Source organism: Mus caroli, chromosome 6 (assembly GCF_900094665.2).
Source record: "Mus caroli chromosome 6, CAROLI_EIJ_v1.1, whole genome shotgun sequence".
Lineage (NCBI taxonomy): Eukaryota > Metazoa > Chordata > Mammalia > Rodentia > Muridae > Mus > Mus caroli.
The window spans coordinates 32,746,961-32,761,820 of record NC_034575.1 but is presented as its reverse complement, the minus strand read 5'-3'; the positions used below and the strand labels follow the sequence as shown (position 1 = coordinate 32,761,820).

The 14,860-nt window shown below is 45.8% G+C and overlaps 1 protein-coding gene across 3 annotated transcripts in view; it reads left to right on the top strand.

The window, feature by feature from the left end:
* The window catches only part of Kiaa1549 (KIAA1549 ortholog), a 131,085-nt gene that overhangs the window by 109,936 nt on the left and 6,289 nt on the right, over nt 1–14,860 (top strand). For 2 of the 3 annotated variants that reach the window (XM_021164744.2, XM_029478527.1), the window contains exons 16-19: nt 1,552–1,869; nt 4,986–5,032; nt 7,460–7,620; nt 13,304–13,449. In XM_021164744.2, the coding sequence (XP_021020403.1) occupies nt 1,552–1,869; nt 4,986–5,032; nt 7,460–7,620; nt 13,304–13,449 (672 nt within the window). The remainder of the gene's footprint in view (nt 1–1,551; nt 1,870–4,985; nt 5,033–7,459; nt 7,621–13,303; nt 13,450–14,860) is intronic. The other variant, XM_029478528.1, reaches the window with a different exon arrangement.

The window sequence follows — 14,860 nt, the reverse complement described above, 5'->3', positions numbered from 1 at the left end:
AAACCTTAACTCCATGGGTTTCCATTTGTTGAGTTCCGTCCCCACGTGAAACACATTGCCAAAGGGTGGGATGTGGGAAAGGGACGCTTGACTTTCAAATTCTCAAGAGGCAACAAGGAGACAGAGGCGTGGGATGTTCTGACCTGTGGCTCTCTGTTGGTTTTCTGTGCCAGTGGGAACCCAAAGGAACCTCCCTTCCTTCCCAGCCTGAACCTGTCTGTCCTGCTCCAAAAATTAAACTGTCTCTGTCTCTCCTTCTTTAAAGTGTGACCAGGAAGGATGAGATGGGAGGGGCCTAGAGTGTTGGGAACACCACCCACATGGGTCTTGGTGTGTGTGTGTGTGTGTTCTAGTATTTGGGACCAGTATCAACAATACAAAGAAGAAAATCATCACACACACACACACACACACATACAGAGTTTAAAATAAATCTTTAGTTGGGCATGGTACTGTATGCCTTTAATCCCAGCATTGACTATAGAGACAAGGGGATCACTGTGTGTTCAAGGTGCCAGCTTGGTCTGCATAGGAAGACCCAGGCTAGTGAGAGACTCTGTCTCAGTAAATTAAATGAAAAAGAGAGAAGATTGGGGGGAAAATGCCACCCTGTTTCTCTGATTCTTATCTCTTAAACAGTGGGGACAGGACATTAAACTTTTCTTAATTACTCAGATTTTAGAGACATGGTTTCTGAATATTTGTTAGTCTTTACTATTGTGAACAGTTTTTAAATGGGTACTGAATTCTTTCTACACACACATGTTTTCTTACTGTACTGGCTAGTTTTGTGTCAACTTGACACAGCTGTGAGTCTGTGTCAAGAACTTCAGTTGAGGAAATGCTTTCATGAGATCCAACTGTAAGGCATTCTCTCAGTTAGTGATCAAGGGGGAAAGGCCCCTTGTGGGTGGGACCATCTCTGGGCTGGTAGTCTTGGTTCTATAAGACAGCAGGCTGAGCAAGCCAGGAGAAGCAAGCCAGTAAAGAACATCCCTCCATGGCCTCTGCATCAGCTCCTGCTTTCTGACCTGCTTGAGTTCCAGTCCTGACTTCCTTTGGTGATGAACAGCAGTATGGAAGTGTAAGCTGAATAACCCCTTTCCTCCCCAGCTTGCTTCTTGGTCATGATGTTTGTGCAGGAATAGAAACCCTAAGACACTTATTGTCAATTGTCTGCTCTGCCTTTTGGTTTTCACAGCCACGGAAAGTTGCCTGGGTCTCCTTAGTGTGTTTACCTTGAAGTCTGATTTGTGGCTGCTTAGGCTTCTCAGTGAAGATGGCCTTCCCCAGGTCTGACATCTATTTTACGGTTGAGTTTTATGGAAAAGAAGTTGTGGAGTATTCTCATTGGGTTTTTCTCAGTTGACATCTTTGCCTCATACAAAACATGATACCTATTAAGAGAGATGACTTTTAATTCTTATGACAAACCCTTTCCCCACAAAGTAGGACCATTTTTAAATTCCACTCTGCCCCAGAATTTAGCTTCACACTCCACCCCATGCCCCACGGAAGCACACATGTCATTCTCCCCCTTGCCTCTCACAGTCTGATCCTGACCTCCCAGCTGATGTCCAGACACCCTCCTCTACAGAGCTGGGCAGGTATCCCGGCCTGCCCTTCTCAGCCTCTCAGTACATCCCGCCTCAGCCGTCCATCGAGGAGGCACGCCAGACCATGCACTCCCTCCTGGATGACGCCTTTGCCCTCGTGGCTCCCAGCAGCCAGCCCACCAATGCCGTGGGAGCGGGTACTGGTGTGCCTTCCAGCCTGCCTGTGAATAGCACCCCGTCCAGGGAAGAGAGGCGAGCTACGCAGTGGGGGTCCTTCTACAGTCCAGCTCAGACGGCCAACAACCCTTGCAGCGTAAGTACTGGACTCCTGACATTTTCTGCTGGGCAAAGAGCTTGACTCTTGTTACCTCGCTGTCACCTGAAGACTCCCTGTGAAAACTTTGGCTGCATTTTACGTGACTTAAAGCTTGCTTGGTAGGTCTCAGCTTTTTATCCTTGACTACAGTTAATTCTTAGGGTTAGAAGCAGCCTTTCATATAGCTCTGATATTTGAGGAGGATGTAGCTGGTGTTCAAGGAAATCTCTTCCCAGCTCCCTCCTGGGGCCATGAAGGGGAGATAGGCGGTCCGGGCGTGTTCTCGTTGATTCCTGTAAAGGGATCCAGTTGTTTAGCTTGTTCCTGGACCACCTAGTCCTAAAGGTGCTCCAGTAGCTGTAGTCTAAGCACACACACCAACAACTGTTTGCAAACATCAGCTTCTCACCCTGCCTTTTGTTGACGTGGGTGGGTCTTTCTTTAACGCTTAATATTTGTTAGAATAGAAAGCAGTGGATTTCAGTGCTCTTTTGGTACTAGGTCTGAGGCCACTCTGAGCCCACTGTCTCTCTGTCTCCACCAATCAGAAGCCCTCCTTTCAGGAAGCAGAGAGGAAGTCTGGACTCCCTGCTGTGATCACAGGGTTGTACCAATGGGAAATCAAAGGAGCTCAGTAACCAGGCACCCTTCCTGAATTGCACTTTCCAGTCCATGGCTCCTTGGTTTGCTTCTAAATTTGGAGCTGGTAGATTATGAATTTTAATGACTGTAGATGATATGTAACTTTGGAAAACATTGTGACATAATAAAAATATTTTTATTAAAAAAAAAAAAAGTAGTGGATTTCAGGCCGGACAGTTGTGGTATACACCTTTAATCCTAGTACTCAAGAGGCAGAGGTGGGTGGACCTCTGCAAGTTCAAGGCCAGCCTGGTCTACAGAGTCCAGGTCCAGGACAGCCAGGGCTACACAGAGAAACCCTGTCTCAGAAAACAAAACGAAAAAATATCTGCCTTTGAATATCAATGTTACGTTATGTAAACAAGCCATACTGGATAACTGAATAGAAAAAAACAAAACAACAGACTTCCTCTTTCATAGACTTTAGCTGCAAACTAGGCACATAAGTGGTAAATCAGTTAGTGTCATTAAGATAGGCTTTGCTACATACTAGGTGTTCAATACCACCCTGACAACTCTACACATCTTACTGTTATAAAAGTGACATTTTAACTATGATCTAAAATAGGTGAGGCACCGATTGCAAGGTTAAAGAAAATAATCTAAAAGAAAGGGTCTCTTGTGTTGTGGCAGAGGCTGGCCTGGGGCGTGTTCTGCTGCACAGATGACCGTGAACTTCTAATCTGCTGCCTCTACCTCAAATATTGGGGTGGCAGGTCTCTGTCACCAGTTTTGTTTTACAAGGGGTTTCTGGGGGATTGCTGGGGATCAAACCTATGCTAAGCAAGGCCGTGTCCTCAGCCCAAGGTGGAGAAAAGTTTTAGATGGGGTTGGGGGTGGGGTATAATGAAGGACAATAAGTTTAGAAGGAGAAAACAAAACCAAACAACACAGAAACAATTGTTGTGATTAAGAAATGCAAAAGTTAGCCAGGAGGTGGTGGTCCATGCCTTTAATCCCAGCACTTGAGAAGCAGAGGCAGATGGATCGCTGAGAATTTCAGGCCAGCCTGGTCTACAGAGTGAGTTCTAGGACAGCCAGGGCTGCACAGAGAAACCCTGTCTTGGTGGGGGGAAAAGAAGAAAAAGAAAAAGAAGAAAAAAAGGAAAGGAAGAGAAAAGAAAGAAGGAAGATAGCCACTCTGAGAATTGCTTTTATTCTAAGACAGGATTTGTGCCCAGGCCGTGCTTGTGCCGGGCAAATGGTCTGCACTGGGCTACATTCCTAGCCCGGATTGCTTTGGATCTGTTTTACTCTTGTTTTGTTTGAAAAGCAGAAACCTCCCAAACAAAAACAGAGGCGGGCATTAGATAGAGGATCCTGTCCATGCTGGGCATGTAAGCACTCTTTAACACGGTCCACACCCAGGCTCTCAGTAAGTTAACGATACACTGACCAGGTGAACCAGCCACTCAGTTACTAAATTTTTACCCAGAAGCCTCCCTTTTCCACCGAGAGCCTTTGTCTCATAGCCGCTTTATTCATCCAGTTTTAGATTTTTAGTTTTAAAAATAAGCTCTGATAGCACCCGGAAAGCTCCCAAGATTTACAGGGAATTGAAAAGTTAAGACACAGTAAAGCAGTCAACAGGGTGGGGCATTGGGTTAGGGGATGGGAGACAGTCAGCTATACCTGGAGGCTCGCAGCTGTCTGCAACTCCAGTTCTAGGGGACTCACTGCCTTCTGGCCCCTGCTGACACTACACCCAGGTATTCCATAGGACTACATACAGGCAGAATACCTTATACACAGAGCAAAAAAATAAATTATTAGTAATTAATTGAAAAACTCGCATTATCGATTGCTGTTGGAGAACCCCAGTAGCATTCCAAGATTTAATAAGAAAACAGTTCTTGCTGGGCGATATGGTGCATGCCTTTAATCGCAGGACTTGGGAGGCAGAGGCAAGTGGATTTCTGTGAATTCCAAGCCAGCCTGGTCTACATAGTGAGTTCCAGGACAGCCATGGCTCTGCAGAGAGGCCCTATCTCAAAACAAAACAAAACTTTCAACAAACAAAACAAAATAAAAAACAATTCTTGCTAGTATTGCAGCACAGTCTCTTAATCCCAGCACTCAGAGGCAGAGGTAGATGGATCTCGTGAGTGTAGGACTAGCCTGTTCTACGTAGTAAGGACCTGGCTAGCTAAGGCAATATATTGAAACACTCCTCAGTAACAATGGTAATATTCCTGCAAGTTAACCATAAAGGCCTAAGTTTGATATTGTCTTTTCTTTCCTTCCTTCTTTCCTTCCTTCCTTGTTTCTTTAAGATAGGGTTTCTCTGTGTAGCCCAGTCTGTGCTGGAACTAGCTCTGTAGATCAGGCTAGCCTTAAACTTGCAGAGATCCATCTGCCTCTGCCTCCTGAGTGCTGGGACTAAAGACATTTGTGGCCACACCTGGCTTGAAACAGTCATTTTCAAATAGGTATTACACATTTATCTTTGTGTCCTTTTGAATTTTTCCTAGAGATACGAGGACTATGGGATGACTCCCCCATCGGGCCCATTGCCAAGGTAAGGGTTCCAGAAGAAATCCCATCATGGCTTTCTCATGCAGGCTGTTGTTTTTTATCTTATACACTCAGTTTTCAGTTAATTTGAACAGTTAGCAAATAGGCTTGTGGATTTGCCAAGAGGCAAAATATTGAGTCATTTGGGAGATGACTCAGTGGTAAAGATGCTTACTGCCGAAGTATTAGGACTTGAGCAGGCAGGATGGCTCAGTGGATAAAGGTGTTTGCCACAGCCTGACAATCTGATCTTAGTCCTGGGGAGCAACAAAGTAGAAGGAAGAGAACTGACTCCAACAAGCTACCCTCTGATGTACTCATGTGTGCCACGGCTCATGTGTTCACACATAGTTTTACACACACGCACGCACGCACGCACACACACACACACACACCACATAGGATATTGGAATTTAAATTCTACTACTGAGTGGGAGATGAGGGAGTGGGGACAAGAACCAAGAAAGGATGAGTTAGAAGAACAAGGACTTTTTTGAGAAAGGAACACTAAAGGCCACTTTTCCTCATGAACAAAGGTAGAAGGAGTCTGAAACTAACTGTTTACAAACATCCAGCAGTATAGAAAAAGGATATCATATTACAACCAGTTAGGATTGATTCTAGCAACAGGAGGGTGATTTAGCATGCTGAGAACCAGGCTGTGTAATGAACCCCTTCGCAGACGAAGGCAGAAAAGCCATTTCAGTAGGTACAGCATTTGACAAAAGTCAGCATCTGTTTGTGGTAAGAGTCTTAGCACACGAGGCAGAGGGGAGCCTCTCTGTTCCATGAAGAATTCTGCCAATGAGCTCTGAGCTTGCTCAGGAGACTTGCTGAGTAGAATTCACCCTTGAGTTGAAAGTATTTTATGAGCAAGAAGTCATTCTTAGATTACATAATGAAAATATATTGAAAATTCAGGTAGTGTTGGGGCTGCGGAGATGGCTGATGGTTGAGAGTTCTAGCAAAGAATCAGGAATTGGTTCCCAGTGCCCACATGGTGGCTGAAGACCCTCTGTAACTCCAGTTTCAGGGGATGCAGCGTCCTTTTCTGGCCTCTGAGAACACCAGGCTTACACATCACGCACACACACACACACACACACACACACACACACACACATGTGCGCGCACACATGCGCACAAAAAGTCATATATATGAAATTAAATAAATCTAAACCGAAGACATTTTTAATTGGATAGTAACAGACCTAGACCTGTCCAGGAAGAAGAATTCTGTCTTTCCTATTCAAGTGAAAATTACGTATAAGAGTCTATGGGTTTGAACACAGAAACCAATAGCATGTTCTCTAGATAATGAAAAGCTGTGTGAGAATCCAGATGTCCTCTGGGGGAGGCCTTTGAGCCAGATCTAAGGCACTGCTCACTACTTTGGAGGTGACTGGAGACGGTGGTTTACGTCACGAGGACTGATGTGGTAGCATTGAATTGGTTGGTGGTTTTAATAGATGTTTAAAATGCTTTTGAATGGTCTTCATTTTAACTTATAATAGAGCTAGTATTAAAGGATTGAGTTCACATAAACCAAAGGTCAACTTAGGAGCCCCAGATAGTGTTTTGTTCTAAGTGTAAAGGCTTCAGAACTTTACAAGTTTGAGGACGCTTCCTTAGACTGGTCTTCAGCCTTTTTAGACAAGTGAGATTGTCTGTAGAGTTTTCCTTTTGAAAACAAAAAGGGGCCTGTGAGATAGCTCAGCAGTTAAGAGCACTGACTGTTCTTCTGGAGGTCCTGAGTTCAAATCCCAGCAACCACATGGTGGCTCACAACCACCCATAATGAGATCTGATGCCCTCTTCTGGTGTCTGAAGTCAGCTACAGTGTACTTACATATAATAATAAATAAATGTTTGGGCCGGAGCAAGTGGAGCTGGCTGGAGCAAGCAGAGGTCCTAAAAATTTAATTCTCAACAACCACACGAAAGACTCACAATCATCTGTACAGCTGCAGTGTACTCATATACATAAAATAAAATAAAATAAATCTTTACAAAAGAAAAAAGAAAAAGAAAACAAAATACCAAAGTAAATATCTAATAACTCATGTCTGGGTACAAAGTGGACAGCCAGACTGAAAAGTGAGGCTCTGGTCACGAGCCTCCCCTCTCCTCTCCCGTCCTCTTCCCTCTCCCCTCCTCCCCTTCCCTCCTGTCTTCTCCCCTCTCCTCTCCTCCCTCCTCCCCCCTCTTCCTCCTCTCTCCTTTCTTCTCATGGCAGTCTTTCAGACTTAGCAGTGAGGTAGGGCCTTGAACAAACCGGAAAGTTGTACCCCTTAGGGAGCCAGAGGATGTCCTATATTCCCAGAAAGAAGGTAGATAATTACTTGAGACTGTTTTAATTCGTGTAGAGGGTGGTAGCCTAGTGGAATTCCAGAGTAGGGTAAGGGTTTTGATGTGTGCTCTGCTCTCCCAGCAGACCTAGCTTTGGCCCAGGGTTGCTGCAGTCTTCAGAGTTGGTTCCCCCTGAACCCCCACAGCCACAGTCATCAACTGATGCTCCATATGCTGCCCGAGGGATCTACTCAGAGGAGATGCCATCAGTGGCCCGGCCTCGGCCTGTTGGGGGCACCACAGGTGGGTACGGCGATTGAGCTTGCATTTCTGGGTGCTAGAACACTTGCTTTAGGAGTCAAGAAGATGCGTCGGCAGGTGATGGCTCTTGCTGCCAAGCCAGTATAGCTGGCTCACTAGCTTCTGGCCAGTTCCCTTGTCTTTACCGTCCATCTCACCTTAAGCATACTGGGTTGCCGATGTGTGCTGCTCCATCGGGCTCAGGTGGTCAGGCCTTCATGTCAAGGGCCTTTACCCGCTGGGTCATTTCCATTGCCCTACAACTTACAAGATTAGTTCCTCTGATCAGGCCACCAGAGGTATAATAGTGGAACAATGTGAGACCCTTTAGGGTTTCAGTAGGGGACACTGCTCTTTGGTGGACAAGCTGTGGCCACCACAGATGCATCTATTGGTGTCACTCCAGCAGTTTACCCAAGCTTCAGACTTTCCCTCCCCAGATCACTGACTCCTTTCATGGCTGTAATTCATGAAGAGCTCATGCTCTGAGCTCTGTTTGTAAATGCCGTCCTGTGTTTCTAGAGCATCTGTGTTGCCTGAGATCATGGGCCTTTGCCAGGCTCACCCTGTTTCCTGTGTATTTTGCAAAGTCACTGTTGGGTGCCCTACCTTCAATGACTTCCTGTCCCTCTTCTATGACTCCCAGAGCTTCTGTCTACAGAGTATATACTTCTTTGATGTCATCAAGAAAGTAGTTTATGTGAATTCTAAATTTTCAGTGGTTGCTAAATATCTTAGTCAAAATTCTGTTGCTATGAGCAGACACCATGACCATGGGCAACTCTTATAAAGGCAAACGTTGAATTGGGGCTGGCTTACAGTTTCAGAGGTTCAGTCCATTGTCATCATGGTGGGAGGCATGGCGGCATCCAGGCAGGCACCATGCTGGAGAGGTAGCTGGGAGCTCGACATCTGGATCCACAGGCAGCTGGAAGAGAGAGCCACTGAGCCTGGCTTGGAGCATTTGAAACCCTAACGCCCCACCCCAATGACACACTTCCAACAAAGCCACTCCTGGGTAACCAGCCATGCAGATATATGACCTTAGGGGGGCTATTCCTATTCAAACCACCACACTAGATATTTTTCCATCGTGTTATTCTAGGAAATTCTTATATTTACATGGTCCGTCATCCACAGACTAATATCCTGATGCTCTGTGGACTTTCCCACACTTTCCATGTCCTAGTCTTTGCCTGGAACCTCCTGTATTGCGTGTATAGTTGCGCCTTCTGCACTGCATACATACTAACCAAATTCAGATGCATTAATTTATATTTAAAAAAAAAAAAAACTCCATGGAAACACCGTCCCATTCCTACCCTTGCCACCTACAGTGAGCTGTAGAGAGTGAGCTGACCCTGAGGTCATGAGAGTCTGAGAGCTGGTCCTGCCCTTCACTGGTTGCAGCACTGGGAGAGTTGGGCCTAGACAGCACAGTAGAGGTGACCCTAGTGACAGGTGCAAGTGAGCCAACCTGGGGGTGTGTGCATGGGAGAGCTAGCCCTGCCCTTCCTGTACTGTGGAGTAGCATGGGCAATGGAAAGATGAGCTCTCCCCGCACCCCTCGCACACACACACCTGCCTCTCACCACCTGCAGTAGGTGGGTGAGCTGATGCTGAGGTCGTGAGAGCAGAAGAGCTGGCCCCACCCCTCACTGGCTGCAGCACTCAGGAGAGCTGGCCCTGCACCTTGATGTGCAGCACAACAGAGCTGGCCCTAGTGATGAATGTGCAGGTGAGCAGGCCGTGAGGACTGAAAGCAAGAGAGCAGACCCTGCTTTTGCTGGCTGAAGCTTTGGGTGAGCTAGCCAGGGTGGTGGTGCTGGAGAAAACACCCTGTTGGTTGGGATCCAGGCGAGCTGGCATGCTGACTCACTCAGCTCCCACCCAGGCCCAGATCCAGGGCTTTGAGTTGGCTCACCCCAGCATCTATTCCAGTTATGATCTCCTGGAACATGGAAGGGCCAGTCCTGCAGCTTCAGATCTGGAGGATCTGTATGACACAGGGAAACAACAAGGTTTCCCATGAGGATCCGGTATAGATACTGTAGCAGAAGCCAGAGGCCTCGAAACAGACCAATGACTCAATGCACTGAACATTCACAGGTAAAGATGTGTGGACAAGAGTGTGTACTGTGTGACACCCTGAGATACACCATAGCTTCCAGGACAAGATTCTTTTTAAAAAAAAAAAAAATTCTATCTTATTCTCTTTTGCAGGGGAGGTTGCAAGGGCAGAGGGTAGATACAAGGGGACAGGGAAATGGGTGGGATTGGGCTACATGATGTGAAATTCACAAAGAATCAATAAAAAGTAAAAAAAAATGGAAACATAAACATGGAAGTTGTATGTGTCAATATTCAAGAACAATCTGTCTTCCAATAATTTCTAACAAGAGATGAAATTATGTAAATTTTTATAATGGGAAATGTTACTATCAGAAGAATTTAAAATAGATTTTTAAAAAGTTTTTATTGTATGTACATGGGTGTTTTGCCTGTGTCTGTCTGTCTGTGCACGTGTGTGGAGTGACTGGGGAGGCCAGAGGAGGGTGTTGGGTGTTTTGAAACTGGAGTTACAGAGTTGTGAGCCACCTTGCAGGTGCTGGGAACAAACCCAGGTCCTCTGCAAGAGAGGTTAAGTGCTCTTAACTGATGAGCCCTCTCTCTGGCTCCTAGAATTACCTTTTAATTATAAAAATTATCAAATGTGGGGCTGGGGATGTAGCTCAGTTGATAAAGTACTTCCCAGACATATAGAAGGCCCAGGGTTCATTCCTCAATGCCTATAAGCCCAGCATAAGTGGGGGTAGGAGAATCAATTCAAAATTATTCTCGTCTGAATAGTGAATTCAAGGCCGGCCTGAGCTACACAACCCTGTTTTGATGACAAATTATCAAATGTGTGTTTTTAGAAATTGCCAGAAGCCGGATGTCCTGTCTTTTGCCTTTAATCCCAACCTTGAGAGGCAGGAGCAGGCAAATGAGTTGGAGGTCAGCCTAGTTTACATAGTGAGTTCTAGGACAGCCAGAGGTACATAGAAAGACCTTGTCTCCAAAGATAAACAAAAGAAAAATAGGGGAAATCTGTAAGATATTATGATAAAAAGCTTATAGTAGAGGATCAATCATAAAAATTGACAAGTAAGGAACCTTCAGAAGGCATGAGCAGAGAACAGGAAGATAATTCACAAATGTGTGGAGGTGCATGTGTGAGTGTATGCATATGTGTATATATGTGTGTATGTGTATGCATGTGTGTATGCATGTGTGTGAATGTGCACATGTATATGTGTGTATGCATGTTTATGCGTGTGTATGTGTGTATGTGAGTGTGCATGTGTATATACATGTGTGTATATGCATGTGTATGATGTGTTTATGTGTAGGCATGTGTGTGTGTGTGTGCAAGTGCACGCATGCATATGCGTGTGTTTATCATATAAAAGAACTAGGAATATAGCCTAGTTTCAAAAATAACTAAAGAAGTATGGGTTAAATTAATATGACACATACAACCATGAAATTATCTTTGTAGAAATGAAGTGTTTAAATTTACATTTAGGTTTTTTTTCACCTGGTCCTGAGCTCCTGTGTTGTTTGGAGCATTTAACAAGATGAAGAGTGTAACTTACCCCAGACAGCGCTTGGTGTGTCCCTCTTCCTCAGTGCATATCAGCTTCACTGTTAGTGCTGTCATTGGATGATGGCTGATGGCGGTCATGTTAGTTATTGTTCTCATTGCTGACTAAAGCCATGTGAGCAAGGAAGGCTTTGCTTGGGCTCACAGTCTGAGGGTGCTGGTCCATCGTGGCGGAGGAGGCAAGGCAGCAAGAGTGTGTAGCAGCTGGTATACCATTAGGAAGCAGAATCATAGCGGTGTAGAGCTTTTGGGATCAAGTGTAAGTAGAACTCATGGGCCTTTGGTTTGGTTAAAAAAAAAAATTAATTGGAATACACAATCTCTCTCCTCCAAAATCCAAAATATTGAGGGGAAACCAACATGGCGTCAAGATATTAAGTAGATCCTAATTCAGAATTGGAAGAAGAAGCAGCAGAAAGCTACCTCCTTAGATATTCAGTGAGTAAGTGCACAGATATTTATTTTTAATTCATTCATTCATTCATTCGAGACAGGGTTTCTCTGTGTAGCCCTGGCTCTCTGGGAGCTATCTCTGTAGACCAGGCTGGTCTCATCCCCACAGGGATCAGCCTGCCTCCGCCTCCTGAGTGTGTGCCATCACATCCATGGGCAGCTATTTAACACAGATCAAGAAAGGCTTGGAATGACTTAAGATCCTACGTATTTGGTGTTTGATCCACCTTATACCTTCTGTTCCTTGACATAACCCTCTGAGGTGCCTGGAGCTCTGAGGAGCTGATGTCCAGCAGGGGTGGGGCAGGAGCCAGCGCCTGGAGAACACATGGTTTGCCAGCAGCTGGGGGTCTGCCAGGTTCTGAGTCAGCCAGAAGCCACCACTATTTTGTTAAGGGATCAAAGCAGGATTCAGAGTCAGGCCTGCAGTATGATTCCAGCCCCTGTGTGGTTTAACACAAAAGCTATGCTTTAATCTCTTCCTGGGCTACATCTGTAACCCTTCAGAAGATGAGCTCAGCCTGTGTCTGAGAAATAGATAGTACTGATGTTGATAGATGATTTTCATGCTGCCGAGTCTGTCCAGTTATAGGCCAGGGCTCACGTGGGACCCATGTGGAGCTCGTCTGCCCTGGCTGAGGCCCAGACTTTTTTTTTTCCTGACCCTCAGTTATTGCTGTATGCCCAGATGTAAGCATTGAAGTAGCCCATTAGCTAAGGGTACCTGGCCAGCATAGGAAACAGGGCTGACATGGGGAGGCCACATTACCCAAGGGACCCTCAGAGAGCTTCTGTGCCATAGACAGATTGGATGATCCTAGCAGTGTTTAGAATTACATCCTGTGTTTCACAAGGCTCAGAGATCAAGTTTGAGGAGTTGGGATGTAGCTGCACTGGTACAGCACCTGCCTAGCAGATATGACCTGGGCTCAGTCCTTAGCACCACCAAAAAATAAAATAGGGACCCTTTATTTTCTTCCTTGATTGCAGTGCAGCGTATTTCCATGTGCCAAATGCTGACAAAAGAGAAGGGCACGAACACTGAGCTTTTGGAGCCACACCCAAGCTAATGTCTGGGTGTGGAGAATTAGCCCCAGAAAGATGCTGGCTTTGCCTTCACTCGCCTGTGAGCTAGTGAGTGAGGTTACTTGTGTCGTGGCTGTTACGGAAATATGTAGTGTATTAAACATTCTGGATTTAAATAATTTTATCACCTGCTTTTTAAGGAAAAAAAAAAGCATGTCATATATTCGTATCCTTGAGACTCTCAGCTCTAAGCAAGAAGGCACCAGGCCTCGGCTTCTTTACGGCCTTAAAACATTTCTCTCCTTTCCACCTTCTGCGATCCCTGATCCCAGGCATCTGATGTCAGTGGGAAGTTAGGAGCCTTGCATCAGCATCGTGTTGAGAGGGAATGAAAGCAGCTCTCCCGCCTGCCTTCTTAGGAAATGCCACTTCTAGAGGTGTTGGACATCAGCACAGATTGAACGCATGCTCAGAGGAGCCCATGGTCAGAGCTGAAGGTGTCGTCCTCCCTATGTATGTCCTGCAGATGCTGACCGGGTCTCTGTTGGGTGTTCCTTTCAGGCTCCCAGATCCAGCATCTGACACAGGTGGGGATTGCAAGCAGAATCGGGGCCCAGCCAGTGGAAATTCCTGCCGGCAGAGGCAGCCAGTACGGGGGACCAGGCTGGCCTGTGTACGGGGAGGAGGAGGCAGGGCGAAGAGAAGCCGTGAGTATCTGGGGCTTGGGCCAGCCTTGGCTTGGTTGTGCTTGCCGTCTGGTAAACTCCCTTCCACTTTTGGAATGCTGACGATTCTTGTTGAGGCAGGTTTCAGGCTTCAAGTCGTGGATCTGAGTAAAATCCAGACGACTTCTTTGGTGTGAGCACTGTAGCTGGTCAGGAACGTACTTTTTCTGTATCCTCACTGGCTGGCTGATGACAGCCCTACCTTGACCTCCACCTGGGGATGGCTTTGTGATAAGTACACGACTTGGGGCATTTCAAGGCATCCATCATCCTTTGGGTCTCTAGCTGCTTAGCATGAGCACCGTTAATCTCTGCAAGGACTTTTGTTTGCTCAAGAATTTTATGTGGCTGGAGAGAGATCGTTAAGTGGTTAAGAGCCCTTGCTGTTAAATCATGAGGACCAGCCTGTTGATTTAAAAACAAACAAACAAAAAAAGATTTATTTATTCTGTACGTTTGAGTACACTGTTGCTGTCTTCAGACACACCAGAAGAGGGCATCGGATCCCATTACGGTGGTTATAAGCTCCCATGTGGTTGCTGGGATTTGAACTCAGGACCTCTGGGAGAGCAGACAGTGCTCTCAACAGCTGAGCTCTCTGTCAGGCCAAGGACCAGCGTTTGAATCCCACAACCCATGTCCAATGGCTCGGAAATACCAGTAACTCCAGCTCCGATGAATCTGATGCCCTCTACTGGCCTTAGTGGGAACTCACCTATACACATGCGTGCATGCACACTGGTGTGCGCACACACACACAAGCACAAAAGAAAATAGATTCTTAAAAAATTTTTTTGTTTTAAATCTTGGGGTATAATAAGCTAACAGATTTTGAGGATGCAAACCCAAAAGTACCTTTTAAAAATGTCATATCAACTTTCATTTCAGTCTGTCACCTGCTCGGTGGTGACAGTAAATTCCTCACACAGAGACATCTACCTAGTGAGAGGGAATATAACTCTAAGAGAGTGATTGTTTGCTAGACTTAAAATAGCAGGGGTTCGCTTCCGGTGCAGTGACAGTTTTCTATTGTAATGTGCTCAGCTTCATTTCATGAAGTATTATTGCTGAATTTGGTAGTGGTCACTGGGAAGAATTTCTTCCATTATGTGGGGAAGGGAAATGTAGGAACAGTTGGCTCTGGGAATTGAACTCAGGACTTTGGGGAGAGCACACAGTCCTCTTAATAGCTGAGTTATCTCTCAGACAAACAGAGCAAACAGACCGTGCTTGCTTCACATTTAGAACACTGACTTAGCATACTGACCTGATTTAGTCATTGCCTGTAATTTCGTGCACTGACCTGCGATTTAGCATACTGAACTGCACACACCAATTTAGTTCCCTTCCCTTTCCCTTCCCCTTCCCCTCCCCTTCCCCTTCCCCTTCCCCT